Source organism: Cyprinus carpio, chromosome B10, assembly GCF_018340385.1.
Source record: "Cyprinus carpio isolate SPL01 chromosome B10, ASM1834038v1, whole genome shotgun sequence".
Classification (NCBI taxonomy): domain Eukaryota; kingdom Metazoa; phylum Chordata; class Actinopteri; order Cypriniformes; family Cyprinidae; genus Cyprinus; species Cyprinus carpio.
The window spans coordinates 18077384-18095005 of NC_056606.1; the positions used below are offsets into that span (position 1 = coordinate 18077384).

General features: G+C 35.5%; 2 protein-coding genes across 2 annotated transcripts in view; both read left to right on the forward strand.

Annotated features, from left to right (window-relative positions):
* Positions 1-376: 376 nt before the first annotated feature.
* On the forward strand, positions 377-7908 carry LOC122138622 (collagenase 3). Its single transcript, XM_042732029.1, is given in 11 exon segments — positions 377-487; positions 3581-3638; positions 3641-3800; positions 3872-4020; positions 4717-4842; positions 5083-5244; positions 6155-6272; positions 6349-6482; positions 6553-6703; positions 6799-6902; positions 7790-7908. Coding segments are annotated over 11 exon segments (1392 nt in total).
* Positions 7909-13787: 5879 nt separating this feature from the next.
* mmp13a (matrix metallopeptidase 13a) overlaps positions 13788-17622 on the forward strand; it is a 102890-nt gene continuing 99055 nt past the window's right edge. Inside the window, exons 1-3 of the mRNA XM_042733011.1 lie at positions 13788-13928; positions 14007-14248; positions 14344-14492. Of these exons, the coding sequence (XP_042588945.1) occupies positions 13824-13928; positions 14007-14248; positions 14344-14492 (496 nt within the window). The 5' untranslated portion in view covers positions 13788-13823. The remainder of the gene's footprint in view (positions 13929-14006; positions 14249-14343; positions 14493-17622) is intronic.

Sequence of the window (17622 nt, forward strand, 5' to 3'; positions counted from 1 at the left end):
CATCATAGACCTAGACTTCTAAATGGGATAAGCTGGGTCTGCTATATGATGGCACAGGTGCGAGCTGAATGCTGATAAACCGTCAATGGATAGAGGTAAGACAGCAGTATTTATGCTGTGGTATTGATTACTTGATTGTGGTCCACAGGTGTTGATTAGGCTAATTATCTGACGCGCTCCTCCCGAACCTTGTTAATAAAACATCATATACTAGTTCACGTACTGTAACATATAATCAATGTTTAAATACCACAGTGTGCTGCTTGTTTTGACTTGAACGTGCATTTAAATCAGGTACTCCGTTTCATGTGTGGATGTTAGGATAGTTATACCTGTATATAAACCCTTCTGTGAGAGAGCTGAGTTCACAGCAGACATGGGGAACCTCTGGCTGGGCCTGTTCACACTGCTGCAGCCTGCTGTTCTGTGTGCCTCCCCGCTGCCGCCTCTAGGACTGTCCGCTCATGGCGGCCTGGAGTTTGCAGAGGTAATTAAAGATCCTCAAGATATTCAAATTTACAAACCTGATTCCAAAAAAGTTGGGACACTGTTCAAATTGTGAATAAAAACAGAATGCAATGATGTGGAAGTTTCAAATTTCAATATTTTATTCAGAATATAACATAGATGACATATCAAATATTTAAACTGAGAAAATGTATCATTTTAAGGGAAAAATAAGTTGATTTTAAATTTCATGGCATCAACACATCTCAAAAAAGTTGGGACAATGCCATGTTTACCACTGTGTGGCATCCCCTCTCATTTTTATAACAGTGTGCAAATGTCTGGGGACTGAGGAGACAAGTTGCTCAAGTTTAGGAATAGGAATGCTGTCCCATTCTTGTCTAATACAGGCTTCTAGTTGCTCAACTGTCTTACGTCTTCTTTGTCGCATGTTCCTCTTTATGATGCGCCAAATGTTTTCTATGGGTGAAAGATCTGGACTGCAGGCTGGCCATTTCAGTACCCGGATCCTTCTTCTACGCAGCCATAATGTTGTAATTGATGCAGTATATTGATGCAGTATGTGGTCTGGCATTGTCATGTTGGAAAATGCAAGGTCTTCCCTGAAAGATATGACGTCTGGATGGGACCATATGTTGTTCTAGAACTTGAATGTACCTTTCTGCATTGATGGTGCATTTCCAGATGTGTAAGCTGCCCATGCCACATGCGCTCATGCAACCCCATACCATCAGAGATGCAGGCTTCTGAACTGAGCGCTGATAACAACTTGAGTTGTCCTTGTCCTCTTTGCAATTTTTCTCTGAGAAACTCCTTTCTGATATTGCTCCACTATTTTTCACCACAGCATTGGGGGAATTGGTGATCCTCTGCCCATCTTGACTTCTGAGAGACACTGCCACTCTGAGAGGCTCTTTTTAGGCTCTTTTTATACCCAATCATGTTGCCAATTGGTCCTCCAGCTGTTCCTTATATGTACATTTTACTTTTCCGGCCTCTTATTGCTACCTGTCCTGTATTTTTTGGAATGTGTAGCTCTCATGAAATCCAAAATGAGCCAATATTTGGCATGACATTTCAAAATGTCTCACTTTCAACATTTGATATGTTATCTATATTCTATTGTGAATAAAATATAAGTTTATGAGATTTGTAAGTTCCATTCCTTTTTTTACTCACAATTTGTATAGTGTCCCAACTTTTTTGGAATCGGGTTTGTAGTTTTAAAAACTACAAAACATCTGAATGTGCTTGTCTGTGCAAAACTCACCACCACAATGGTAGGGTCTTGTGAAGGGTTGGCAGCATTTATATGCAGATACTAGGGTTTTTGGGTGGTTGCAGGTCTCTCCTAAAAATCAAAATGACTTTTGGATTATTATTATTGTTTTCTTATTTTTGAATACATGAAGTAATGAATTAAAAATGTTGATATATATTTAGTATGTGTTGCATTGATCAGAAAGAAAATGTGTGTGTGTGTGTGTGTGTGTGTGTGTGTGTACTGTATATGCAGCTGTATATGATGTCACATAATGTTTCAAAATATCTTAGGGAAGCTGTTTTTGTTTTGACATTGTGTTTTTAAACTATTTATTTGTGGGTTATTAGTTATTAAAGATGTTTTACTTTTTGTGAAAATTCTGAAGTGGTGATTTGCGTAAAAGCATTGAGCTGGTGATGATGGTATGGGTTTTTGTGCAATTGCACAAAGGGCATGATGATACACTGTAATACAGTGCACACATTAGCATGGGCAGACTACCAAAGGTTTCTGTGCTTGTCTTAAAAAATAGTTTTCAAGTATATATATATATATATATATAGTTTCGCTGAAGAGTAAGTTTTCTCAGCATAAAATAAAAGCAGCAGCAGTATATGTGGTGTTTTCGCTTCCCGCTGTGGAATTCTTGAAACGATTACAGTAAACAGCCCTATATGGGCAATATATTTGTGTCTATTGTGAGTGAGATTACATCATTAAAACATCTTTAAAGATGGTATGAAATGGAAGTAGTGATTGTCATTCAGGCTGCGCGATGTTAGGGATGTTTTGTGCCATTAATCATCCTCGTCGTCATCATCCTCTAAAAATAAAAAAATCTTCATGCTAGGATGTCGGCGGTAAATCCTGTGGAGAGAAATCCTCCCACAACTAACTGCAAACTGTCATTCAGATCTGCCTCCATTTTGTTAGCAACGCCCCAAATTCCAATGAACCTGTAAATTATAGAGGATAGAAATAAATTCAAGTGCTCTCATTTCAGATGCCGTTTCACTCGGATAGACGTCACAGTAGAAAAAAAAAAGACAATCGCTACTTCCGTTTCATGCCGACTTTAAAAATTGAAAGGATATTAGGATATTACCACAACATTAATCTTAGGACATAACAAACTTTTTTTTTTTATTAATATAACTCAACTTCAAACTATCGCTTCTAACCAAAAAACCATCCTATTCTTTTAAGACTGCAGTATACATTAACAAAGTCCAGTAAATCAAACAAAATATTAAATGAAAATGTACTCCAGCTTACTAAGTATTCTACAGTATTTTTCATGTGGGACACCCCATTTTACAAAACAGAGTAGAAATACTTAGTAGCCTACAGACTAGAGTTTTGAATCAGTGAGTTTTCCTTATTGGTTCAATACGATTCATTAGAATGAATAGGGTTTTTCAACTCTACATTTGTGGTGGGAAGTGACTCATATCTTTTGAAGTTCGTTCAGATTTTTTCTCAGATTCCTTCAGTTCTTCATGCATATTACAGCATTACGCCAGTAGGTAAGTGTGATGTGGCTGACTTTTAGGCTTATAGTTATATAAGCACATAAACATAGGCCCATTGTATCACTGAATCACAAACAATAAAAAAAAGCAACTTGGCCATCAACTTGGCCATCATATTGCCCTTCATTGAAATATGAAATTTTCCAGAAGCATCATACGCAACAAATCAGATCTACAGTGTTGTTCAGTGCATGGAAGTGAACAAAAATGATTCATTTACTTAAAATATTAATTTGCTCACTTAGAATGTATTGGATTTTATGCAGTGACTGCTGTGTTGTGTGTCTGTCCACTGAAATTGATTTGGATGAAACAGGTTTACCTGGAAAAATTCTACAACTTTAAGACTGTAACTGGCCGACGGAAGCATGCAGCAGAGCCTGACTCAGGGAGATGCAGTACTTCTTTGGCCTGGAAGAGAGTGGAGATGTGGATCCACAGACCGTAGTGGCTATGAGAAGAGCTCGCTGCGGTCTCTCTGACGTTGAGCCGTTCAGAAGGACTATGCGATGGACGAACAGAACTCTAACATACAGGTGAGGCTCACATACTCTCGTGAGCAGAATCCACAGCATTATGCCTCACATTTTCATGACTCTGTGCTCAGAATCTCCAGACTCAGCTCAAAGCTGACAGCTGCACAGGTCAGGACAGCATTCAGACAGGCATGGAAACTTTGGGCTCAAGCAGTGCCCTTGAAATTCCACAGACAGAGAAGGAGTGATGCTGACATCATCATTTCCTTCAATAACAAAGGTGTGGGAAGAAAAGCTGACCTTTGAAATGATGGAACTGAGTAATAGTCATAATCTATTGTGTGTGCATGTGTATTTTCAGGGAGTGAACCGTTATTTATTAACAGAGTTGTCACCACAGTTAATAGTACTACTGTAAAATCATCAATGGGATTGCCTTCAAAACATGTATAAAGCTGTCAGAATATTTGTGTAATTTAGTCACAATGGTGACTGGTACCCAGATTACCCAAATGTATAACTTATCTTCTTAACAAAACATTATACTAATGTTAAGTGACATTTTGAAGAATGTGTATAATATTAATATAGTAATATAGTATGTATGGATGTATGTGTGTATATATAACCTCAATACAAACACACAGACACACATATGTATGTATATACTGTATATATGTGTGTGCATGTGTATATTTAATATAGATCTATTAATAATACAAAAATAGTAAACCTTTTAAGAATAGTAGCTGAAACATTGATACAGTATTAATCATAAATTGTGTTTAGATATAATATATAAAAAATTGCATATGTGTGTGTATTTATTTGAATTAATTTATACTATATAATATTAAGTGACATCTCAAATATCATTAGCTTGTATTTTTAAAGAATATTTAAAATTCTAATTCATTGTTTGTGTGTTTGTATCTATACATCACTTGCTATCACTAATGTGTGGCACTTACGGTAGATCATGAAGATGGGTCACTGTTTGATGGTGAGGGAGGTATCCTGGCACATACCTGTTTCCCTGGACCGGGCATTGGTGGAGATGTGCACTTCGATGATGAGGAGGCCTGGACAACAAATACCAAGGGTAAAAAAGGAAGAAGAGAGCTGCAACAGTTTTTGTTCACTGATAGTAGTAAAGTTTAATGCCTATTCACATGGCTGACACAATGAAAATTTGAAAATGTATTTACTTACATTACAGGTGAGTTATACCTTAAAGACCCTGAATGAAGGGTTTCTGGTCCATGAATACATACTTAAAATGTTTTCTGTGCTGAAGTGACATAACACATGTTGGGTGATGATATCTATGCATCTCCTGAAGGCTGTAACCTCCTCGCTGTGGCGGTGCATGAGTTCAGACACGCTCTCGGCCTTCCACATTCATCAGATCCTGGAGCCATCATGTTCCCAGCCTATAATTTTGGCTTGCTCACTGTTTTGCAACTGTCTTTCCAGGATGTCAAAGATATACAGGAAATGTATGGTATGGTATGTATATGAATATGTTGGGAAACTGTTATTTTAAACTACGCATGTACACTGTTTTGAAATGTAGTTAGCGACAATAAACAAAATAGTAAATAATAAACAAAATAGCTAACTAGAGTTAAGGAGAAATAAAATGCATAATTATTTAATGATATAACTATAAATGTAATATTTTTTCTTGTACAAAACCGTGTTGAAAACAGTAGCGTAGTGACTCAAATTGACATGAAACTGAACCGTCTGAATGAATCGATTCTCTAGAATGAATCAGACTTCGCAAAGATACATCAATGAGCATTTTGATTCATTCAAAAGACTCCTTTACTTTCATTCAGTGATTCTAGTTGCCCCTGTTATGCCAGTAGGTGGCGCCATAGTCGGATACTTATACGGAGTGTAAGTCATTGAATCACTGATTCACTGATTCGACCTCATGAAGTCCTAATTTTATTAAATGTTTATCATGATATGTTTATCAAAATATATAAAACTGCCACACATAAATAACATCATTTTAAAATGTGTACCTTGCACTAACCGAGCGACTTCAGTTAACGAACATGAATCAGTTCATGGAAGTGAACTACAGTGATTCATTCGTTAAATGATTCATTAAAAAATGAACAAACACCAGTGTTTAGGAGAGCGTATGATAATTCACTCATATGTTTAATAAAACAATAACATTTTGATCTTACATCTCTAGCGCATTGGACAGAATAGCTTAGCCATTCACACAGAAAGCCTCTTTGCATTTTTTGAATGCTGTAGTGTGTGACACGCAAGTACAGCAGCCAAAGATGTCCGTCTAGCTACATAGAAAAACAATAAAAAGTAGCGCAGTTGAATGGAAAAACGCAATGTGCGGGAACCAACACTGTCTACCTTTTGTTTTTCTGTCAAAGGTAAAAGGAAAATCAGTCTGGACAGACTTCCTCCGAAAACTCCAGATAAATGTGATCCAATGCTGTCATTCGACGCGGTGACAGGCATGCAACAGGAGTTTGTTTTCTTTAAAGACAGGTAGTGAACATTGAGTCATTGACTTAATTACTTACTACAGTTGCACTACAGTGTCTGACTGATACTCCTGTTGCAGGTCTATTTGGCGGGTACATCCCAGTTTTGAGCAAATAGGAATCACACTAATAACAAGTTTGTGGCCTGACCTCCCAGCTCACACAGATGCTGCCTATGAGAACACGTACAAAAACAGCATGCTAGTTTTCAAAGGTGAGGCTTTCATAGCTCAACGTCATCATAAATATAATGGAATCCTTTTAGTGTTGTATGACTCACTCAGGCTCTCAATACTGGGAGGTGAACTCTCTCCAGGTAAGGCATGGATATTCAAGAAGCATCTCTGAATTTGGATTCCCATCCACTGTTAAGAGCATGGGTTATTTCCGGGAAACACATCTCATAGATTTCTTCCTTGGTGGAGACTGCTGGAGGCATGAGATATTGAATAAAATCTTGTTAACAGTTATTTTGCCATGTGTTTACATCTTTCTCTGAAGGACGCTCTTGTGTTTTCTGCTGTGTGAAGGTTTGATGAAGATGCAGGGCAGATAATGGAAGGTTTTCCTGAACCTATCGCACATGAATGGCCAGGAGTTGACTCTCAAGTGGATGCTGCAGTAGCTCATGATGGTTGGTTATCCCATAGCTGTAGAAACAATCCCACACAAGCTCACTTTTAAAATTTATAATACAGCAGATTTTTTTTAGAGTAGATAACTTTTTTAAGAGATTTTTGTTTACTTTTGTTACTGAAACATAAAGATCAGATAATGAAAAATTATTATATATTGTTATTATTACTCATAATACAACATGATAGTAAAACCTTCTTTTCCCTTAATATCTTGTGAAGCAAATTATCTTTTTTCAGGGGATGTTTAGATATTTTAACTGGAAAATGCTAGCAAACTACTAATTAAAAACAGGATTTGTTTTTGCAATATACAGTAGGTAGATTTTTTTAAAAATAGTATTTTCATTTATTTTTGATAGCGAAAGATAAGGAAGTGTAATAATAGTGAAAATAATGTTCTATATATTTGTTATAATTTTAGTGTTCATAATAGAGCATGATAGATGATAGATTATAATTTTATTTTTTTTTTTTTATATTTTTTGTATTTTTTCTTTTTTTTAGTTTATTTTTTATTATTATTTCTCTATCCCTCAATATCTTAATCTGCAATAAATTGATCTTGTTATAATGACTTTTATATTTTAACAGAAAAATTATAGAAAATGCTTATTTAAATAAATATGCAATATAAAATAGGTAGGTTTTTGAAGATATTTTTGATATTATACCATTAATTTAAAATACATCATGTAAATAAAACTTTCTAAAAAAAAATAATAATAAAATGTGACCCCAAAACTGTGAATAATGAGTCTGTATCTTTTTTCTCCAGGGGAAAACAAAGAGAATTTAAACATAACCAAACATTGCATAATGAAATCAAATTGAGGCCATGGTTTTCACACTTTGGACTAAATTCATTTTCTTTATCATTGTCTAGGAATTATTTATTTCATCGTAGGACCTCAACAACTGGAATTCAACCCCAAAGTTAGACAAGTAATGAAGACAGTGGCTGCAAACACATGGCTTCAGTGCAGAGAAATTACAGGAAGCTGATCAGTATTACACCATCTGGTGATGGGAACCAAATTGCGAATTATTTTGTTGCGTCCACCTTGTTTGGCTTAATGGTTTCCTGTTGCTTTATTTGAATTGATGTTAAAGTAATCTTTTCAGATGTTTTTTGACAAAATACTCATTAAATGGTTTTGAAATAAATTGCCTCAGTAGCATATGAACCACACATCTGTGGACCTCAGTGAGTGATGATGAAAGAGTGTATGTACAGTGGTGAAAAATATAATTTTTCTGTAATTTGTATTAAATATTTTATTAGATACTAATAAAAATGTAAATAAATTTTTAACCTTTATATAATGTTTATGGATAGTATTCTGTCTCTATACCTTAAAATAAACCTACCATAAAATTACAGACCCTTCATTTCTTTGTAAGCAGGCAAACTTACAAAATCAGCAGGGGATCAAATAAATATTTTCCCCATTGCACACATTTGGTCTATAGCCTTTTTGTGTGGGATACAGCATTTGACTCCAACTTCCCCAATTGATACAGTTTTGTTTATAGAGCAGTTCATTATTTTAGCTTAGTTTTAGTACATGATGAATCTGCAAAAATAGCACGTTTTATAAGCTTTGGCTGTTTTTTTTTGTGTGTTTAAATTATCTTGTTATGATTGGACTGAATACCTTCCAGCATAGAGCAGTTCATTTGTACTCTGCTCTGCTTGTGAAGCACTTTGGTCAACATTCTTGTTGTTTTAATTGTGCTATATAAATAAATTTGACCTTGACCTTGACCTTGTTCATCATTTAGCTCTTTTTGCAGATTCATCATGTATTAAATGGTTTGAGTCTTACCTATCAGATAGGTCCTTCAAAGTATTTTGGAGAGGTGAGGTGTCCAAGTCGCAATATCTACTGTAACTACTGGGGTGCATCAGGGCTCAGTTCTTGGACCACTTCTCTTCTCTGTCTACATGGCATCATTAGGTTCTGTCATTCAGACACATGGCTTTTCATACCACTGCTATGCTGATTACACTCAACTCTACCTCTCATTCCATCCTGATGATCCGACGGTAGCTGCTCGCATCTCAGCTTGTTTAACAGACATTTCTTGCTGGATGAAGGACCATCACCTTCAACTCAACCTTGCCAAGAGAGAACTGCTTATGATTCCAGCAAACCCATCATTTCATCACAATTTCACCATCCAGTTAGGCACATCAACCATAACTCCTTTGTTTACACAGCCAGAAATCCTTGGAGTTATGATTGATGATCAGCTAACTTTCTCAGACCACATTGCTAATACTGTCCGGTCCTGCAGATTTTGTTTTATTCAACATCAAGAAAGATCAGGCCCTTTCTTTCAGAACATGCTGCACAACTTCCTTGTTCAAGCTCTTGTTCTGTCCAGGCTGGACTATTGCAATGCTCTCTTGGCAGGTCTTCCAGCCAGTTCTATCAAACCTTTACAATTAATCCAGAACGCGGCAGCAAGATTCATTTTTAATGAGCCGAAAAGATTACACGTCACACCTCTGTTTATCAATTTGCACTGGCTACTAGTAGCTGCTCGCATAAAATTCAAGGCATTGATGTTTGCCTACAAAACCACCACTGGCTCTGGTCGGCTTTGGATAAATTTATTTATTTTGATTTATTTGGTGTTTATGTGCTTTGTATTAGCTTAGTGAATGTTGCTTGATTGTGCCATCCCAAAGAAGCACAAAGTCACTTTTACGGACTTTTAAATTAAATGTTTCCTCCTGGTGGAATGACCTGCCCAACTCAATCCGAGCAGCTGAGTCCTTAGCCATCTTCACGAATCGGCTTAAAACACATCTCTTCCATCTTTATTTAGCACTCACAATTCTAATTCTATTCTTTAAATTTTTTTTTTTTTTAAATCTAACTAGCTTTCTAATCTTTTTGTATTCTATCTGTATTCTTTTCATTTGTTATACAATTAACAAAAGCAAAAAAAAAAAAAAAATAATAATAATAATAAAATAAAAAAAATAAAGAAAGAAAAAGACATCTAACACTAACTTGCTCTATTCTTTTTATATTCTATATGTTTTCTTTTTATTTATGATATTATTTAAAAGCCCTTGCTACATGTACTGTGTTTAAGCTAACTGAGACTTGTTATAGCACTTGTATATCATTGCTCTTTTGTTGATTTTGATTGCTTCCATTGTCTTCATTTGTAAGTTGCTTTGGATAAAAGCGTCTGCTATATGACTAAATGTAAATGTATTAAAACTAAAGTAAACTACATTTTAGTCTGTTTAGGACATTTTTTGGTTCTAATGGACTGTTGTATTTCATCGTAATTAATCAAAGCAGCTACTCAGATAACTAATAATAGACTTTAATAATAAGCTCAGAAGCCATTCAGTGTTGAAAAACACTGTCAAGAAACAGTTTCAAACCAGTCTATTCTGGTCCATTTCATGAATGACTAAGGCAGAGCTGTCATAACCCATCTGCTCATGTCACACATTTCATTACAACACTAACAAAGAGGATGTTTTGAATGCACTGGGCTTCCCCTACTCAAGATGATACATGAGAAATAATGGGATTTTTAATTTTTTTTTTTTTTTTATCAAACACAACTAAAATAATGGACTACATGTGGATGTACTATAAATGGAGCAGGATATGTACAAATACCTTTGTCACTTAACAGAAATCTATTAACAATTACAGCTAAATTCATGCTAAATAATGTTAGTGATAAATGTGTAAGATATTGTTTGTGGTGATGTATTGTTTATGAATTTTCACTTTATTTTATATAAAACAGTAACATTGATCTAACCAAGAGTAGGTAATGAGGAGCTACACATTGTCTGCTTATATGGTCTTACCACAAATACCACGGTTTTTGCAACTGGAGTTACTATGCAAGAGCTATGGTAAGCTTAAGACGACCATTGTAATGCATTTTTATTGTAATCCGTTTTACTAATTTTTGAAATAATTTTTTGGCATTAATGATAATATTTTGTTTTAATGCATTTTTTTTGTAATGGGTTTTATTAATAAATACTGCAAGGGGTCTTTGGATTGATAGGCAGGGCCGGCGCTAGCCATTTGGGTGCCCTAAGCACAAATGCTTGACGGTGCCCCCCCCCCTCCCCAATCTCCCAACCAAAGAAATAACTACCATTCAGATTTCTTAGTTAGGTTCTCTTTACTTCCAAAAATATACTGCTGCAAATGAATAATGGAACTGAACAATGTAAAACACAGAAAGTTAAAAGTGCAAAAAAAAGTTTAGTGCAAATAACAGTATAAGTGTAATGAATTTTATGAAGTAATGAATTTAAAGTGCAAATTTTAAACTGCAAATAACCATGCAATTATAACAGTACACACATATATAATGTAGACACAAACTTTTATTTGGATGCGATTTAATCGAGATTAATCTTTTCCCCAGCCCTAATAATTTGACAACTCTGTGAATATGAAAATATACAAACACTGAGATTGTGGTTTTTTTTTTTTCTAATTGCAGGTTTCAACCAACAGATGTCGCCCTTGGCCGAACCTCTTGAAAATGACCGCATGCCATAGTACAACAACGAAAAATCTTTATCTAAGCGGTCTAATTTGGCAAAAAAAAATCACATCACGTTCAGTTGCAGGGTTTTCTAAGTTCAGACTGAGGCAGATAGACATTGTATTGAAGCGAAGAAATTACAATAGGGACCGTTCTGCACTAATAGCTATATGCACACGTGACACATCTGTAACGTACGGGGAAAATAGTAGATTTATTTTTCATTCAAATATGACGATGAGGGCCCTAACGATTGGCCTTCCCTTTCCTTCTCAAACAAACTGCATCTTTAACAACAGCCCAAGTTTTCAAAATTCCCGTTCCCCGAGACCCCGTTAAATAAAAAAGACTCAACATGCAGGGCTAAAAGCCCCGGATCTTTTGCACTACTAGCGACGCGGGACGCAGGCCGACGGCCCCTGGACAATGCATACTCCAGAATACACGCAACGCAAGGGCTGAAACAAAACTAACATTTTTATTTAAAACATCTGTCTTACCTGCAAGCGACGCGCGCGAGCATCATCCTGCTGTCTCTTCTTTTTTTTTTTTTTTTTTTTCCCCGCCCCCCCGACTCTGGTGCCTTTTTCGAGGCCATGTCTGAGGTCGGTGTCTGCCAAATTTGACATTGATTGAGGCATAATCGAACAGACCACTGGGGAGGTTGGTGAAGGGGGGGGCACCAGAGGGGAGACTGGCACAGAGATCAACCCTTTTTCCTCGACTAATTTGGTCTAGGCCTATATTACTTTTGTATTGCTTTTGTATATTAACATGCTTTTAGAAATATTTTATTTTGTTATTTATACTAGTAGCCTATTGTGATGATTTTTTTCACGACCCAGATTTTTTTGGTGCCCCCCCAAGCACTTGGTGCCCTACGCGCAGTGCGTGATGTGCGTGTGCGGAGCGCCGGCCCTGTTGATAGGTACATAAAACATTTAATAAACAACAAAATTAAAAATATATAAACGTACACACACACACACACACACATATATACAAATCCCTTTTTTCCAAACCGCGACAAACGCCAGTCTTTGCAGAATACGATATATCGATATATATCCACGAATCACAGCGCACCATTCCACGCACTCTAGACCCTCATTTACTTTGTACTTTGTGATCAACAAACAAGGGCTGCATGAAAAATCGCATGTGACCTTCTATTAATCTCCATCGCGCGCTTTAAGATGGAGCGGCATTTAATACACAGAGCCATACATCACTCTGACAAGTTATGCAATCGCGTGCATAATCGCAGATGAGTCGCATTCGATTATGAATGTGATATTGCGTAGCTTGTCAGTGTAAGTGTTTTTATTAATGCTATTAATGTTTTTGTTAATACAGCGTATAGCACTAGTCAATTGAAATGAATGTAACAAGGCAAAGATGAATGCACTTTTGGTAGCCTAGCTATTTGAATAAAAGGGAAATATCATTTTGGAATTTCTGACGTTTAATGTGATGTTGTTGTTCATGATGAAATTTTCTTGTATTGTTGTAGGCCTAGTTAATTTATAGCATTAACAAGATGACCCGTTGAATTCATTTTGGGAGCGATGACTGATGAATGTATTTTTAGTCCAGTGCCTGTAAATAAAATTAGTATTGACCAAGTTCAGAGCCGGCCATATGTGGATCAACTTACTATGTTGTGTATTTTCAACAGTTTCAATATGAAAAATAACTTTTATATTGATTCAATAACAATAAAAAATAATAATAATAATTTTGGAAAATTTCATTCTGGGAAAAAAACTTTTTTAATAAATCTTTGAAAATCAAAATCTGGATTTAATTTTTTTATGTTATTATAACCTAACCATGTGAAAGTTTGTAACAAAAAATGGTGGTTTTTATTTATTTTTTTTTAATTTAAGTTAATGTGACACAGTGATATAAACTGTGTATATGTATCATATATTATACAGTATACTGTATTTTTATTATCAGCTACTAATGCAGAAATGTATTAGGGGGGTCCCTGGGTTGGTTGAGAGTTGACCACTCCTAATGTAAATATTTGAAAAGAATGGTATATGTATATAGATAATATATATATATATATATATATATATATATATATATATATATATATATATATATATATATATATATATATATATAAATGACGCAAGTAGATTTCATTACAACACGACTATACAGTGCTCAGTAGAATATTATTATTATTATTATTTTAATATGTATGTATTTTGTGGCATGTCATTCCCTGATTTTGTTTCCTGTGGCGAGAGATGGAATATGTGACTCAATCTCGTGTTGCACAATCTGTCCGTTTTTGGTGTATATAAGAGGGGAGCAAAACACATACTGCATCAGTTTCTTGAAAGAGAAGCAAAATGAAGAGCTACTACAAGCTGTGCGTTCTTATCGCTTTGGTGGTTTCTGGTTACACCAGCCCAATAGCGCCACCTGCTGATGAAGACAGAGAGAGCATCGCAGTGGTAATTTGCACGCTTTGAATTACTTTAACAATGCTGTTAGATACAGAATGTAAACTAACTTTGATCTTCTTTTTTCAGAATTACCTGACTCAGTTATATGGCCTGCCAAATCAGAGCAATTCTGACACTGAAAAACGCTCCAGTGGCATGAGTCTGAGGTTGAAAGAGATGCAGCAGTTCTTTAGACTCAAGGTAACAGGGAAGCTGGATGATGAGACGCTGGATGTGATGAGGAAGCCACGCTGCGGGGTTCCAGATGTTGCTGCGTACTCCGTTTTTCAAGGGGACTACAAGTGGAAGAAACATGATCTGACCTACAGGTGAGACCTGCTAACAGATAAAACTGTATTGAATGTATATGAATAAAAAGGACTTGTAACATTTATGTTGCGTTTTTTTTTTTTTTTTTTGCCAGGATTGAGAACTACACCCCTGACATGTCTGTAGCAGAGGTGGATGATTCCATCAAAAGGGCCCTGCAATTGTGGGCAGATGTCACTCCTCTGAGATTCACCCGTCTCTACAGAGGCACAGCTGACATCATGATCTCCTTTGGTGTTGGAGGTCAGTTTTTGAAACTAAACCTGCAAAACATCCTGTTTGCAATGAGTATTTTGATCTTGTTTTCCAGTTAAAATATCTAAAAATCCTTAAAGCATGTTAAATTGAATGTTTTACAATATATACGAAATGAAGACTTGTGCTCAGAAAATGTTTTTAGTGCAAGTGTGTTTTGTCTTTCTGCACTGGCAGATTCTTTTGTGTACAAACAGTGCATAGAGACAAACTATGGAAAAAAAGTTTTAATCTCTTCCATAGAAAGTTTATTTGATTTATTTAATTTCATATATTTGTAATATTGTAATTTGCTGATTATGAAAAATAATTTTTGTTGTTTTCATTTTTCATGTGTGTTAGTACAGTATAGTAGAGATATAAAATATTAGTAGAGATATAATTTGGATTACATTTCCATGCAATATATTTGTGTATGTTATATATATATATAATATATATATTATATATATATATATAGATGTTTACAAATATTGTGTATTAAAATGCATATTAATTATATTATGTTTTAATTATATTTATTAACTATATACTATATATTAATTAGGACCTATATATAAATATACATATGAATTTTTTAAGCTCAATTAGGTGGTTATTGTTAACAAATGTTCCTATATTTTATTTTTACATGTTTGAATTTGTTGAATGCTTTTCAACGTATAAATAGAGAGTGAGTTTAAAAAACAAATCTCTTCTTCTTTCCAGATCATCAGGATGGTTACCCCTTTGACGGTCCAGATGGTTTTCTGGCTCACGCTTTCCCTCCATTTGAAGGCCTGGGTGGTGATGCCCATTTTGATGATGACGAGACATTTTTCTACAGATCCCCTGAAGGTGAGGGGAGTTTAATTTCGAAAAGTCTCCAGTTTGTACCAATGCACAAAATAAAAATCTGCTGCATTCACATTCCCACTTATTCCTCAGGCTACAATTTGTTCCTGGTGGCTGCCCATGAGTTTGGACACTCTCTAGGGCTCGAACATTCCCAGGATCCGGGTGCACTGATGTTTCCCACCTACGTTTACAGAGACATCGATACCTTTGTCCTCCCTCATGATGATGTCAGCGGTATCCAGTCTCTTTATGGTAAAGATGCTACGAATGACATGCATCATTGATGGTTCGAAAAGATGCAGAAAGTGATATTTCTAATGATTTGACTTTTTTTTTATTAAATAGGCCCGAACCCTGATGTCAATCCTAAAGATCCAAAACCCAAACCACCAGTTACCCCAAACAAATGCGATCCCAAACTGGTCCTAGATGCTGTCACCCTGCTCCGTGGAGAGCTCATGTTCTTCAAGGCCAGGTAAACAGAGACAGAAATGCTTTCTGATGTCAACATGACCTCGTGAGCTGTGACGAGTTTCACTATCTGGCTTTATTTGCAGCTTCTTCTGGCGCAGTTATCCTCAGAGTGCAACCGTTGAACAACATCTCATCAAAGCCTTCTGGCCTGAGATTCCAGATCATGTTGATGCAGCATTCGAGAGTCCTTTGGAAGACAAAGTCTTCATTATCAAAGGTAAAAACCAAATGAATATAAATGCCAGAAATCTTAAAAATAAAGGTTCCAAAAGGGGGGTTCATAGCGATGCCATAGAAGAACCTTTTTAGGCTCCTCAAAGAACCAAGAACATTTTAATAATCTAAAGAACCAATTTGGTTCCTTTTTGGGGTTTTATAGGGATGAAGTAGATTTTAATTTTTTGGATAACCAATTTCCACTATAAAGAACCTTTTGTCCAATATGTAGAACCCTTCACTGATTTCCAATGTTTCTTAATAGTGGAAGTTAAGTGCATGGATGTTAAAGGTTCTTCATGGAGCCATTGATGCCAGTAAAGAATGTTTATTTTTAAGATTGAATATAGTTATGTCATGTGACACATGAATATAATTTGAAAATGTTGTCACTCCTCAGGTGAGAAGGTCTGGGCTCTCTATGGCTATGATATGGTACAGGGATATCCCAAAAGTCTCAGCATATTCAGTTTGCCAGAAAAAGTGAAGAAAATCGACGCAGTCCTCTATGATGTGACAAGCTACAAAATCCTGTTTTTCGTTGACAACCAGATTTATAGGTCAGTAAATCACTTAATCCAATACGCAGTCCTCTATGATGTGACAAGCTACAAAATCCTGTTTTTCGTTGATTTATTTTTTTCAGTTATAATGAGGAACAACGCACAATGGAGGAAGGGTATCCTAAACCGGTGAAAGACGTTTTCCCCGAAATGAAAGGGAAGGTGACCGCAGCCATCCAGTATAAAGGTATGGGTTTTGTGAAATGTAACAGAAAACTTTTACATTCATTCATTAAGCAGACACTTTTATCCAGAGTGACTTACAAACAAGACAATCTGAAGTAATCTGAAGTAAAATCTCATCTAACATGGTCTTTTATGGTCGTTTTAGGTTTCAACTATCTCTTCAGTGGATCAAAGATGTTTGTTTTTGTTTGGTGCATAAAGCTAGGTAGTGTTTTTTATAAAAATTATTTATTTCCTTGTTTGTTAGTAGTTGAGTTTTTCTTTAAAGCTCAGCAAAATACTGCCTGCATGAAGGAGAATCTGGCCTGTCAGTATTTGAAAGTAAATTATTAAGTAATGTATTTCATTGTCTAACTTATTTTACAGTAAAGTAGGCTGTTTAGTATCCTTTAAAGTATTATGTGCAACACAAGAACAAAATAAAACATGTCCTATGATTGATGCAATTTCAAAATAAAGATTTAAACAGTTTGATGAAAATCTGTTTTTTGGTTTGTTTTATTAACCAGCTTGACACCAAATATATGGAGGGTCATTCCGTGTCTACTCAAAATGGTAGTTTTTCACCTGAAATTTCAAAGCCAAATTCCTGGGGTGTAAAAAATGGAAGCATCATAATGTTATGTTTTGACTTTAGTAATTGACTTTTTTGTTTTATTTTATGATAGTGACCATTCAAAAATGGGGTAAAAGCATTGTTTTCACATTTTTTTTTTCTCCAAGGTTTGCATGCCTGTAACTCAAGAAGTATTAAAGATATCTTAATGCCCTTTTAGATGTTTGGTCTTAACAAACTTTCCTTTTGGCGTCTTTATTTTTAAGGCCCTATATGTTTCAGTTCC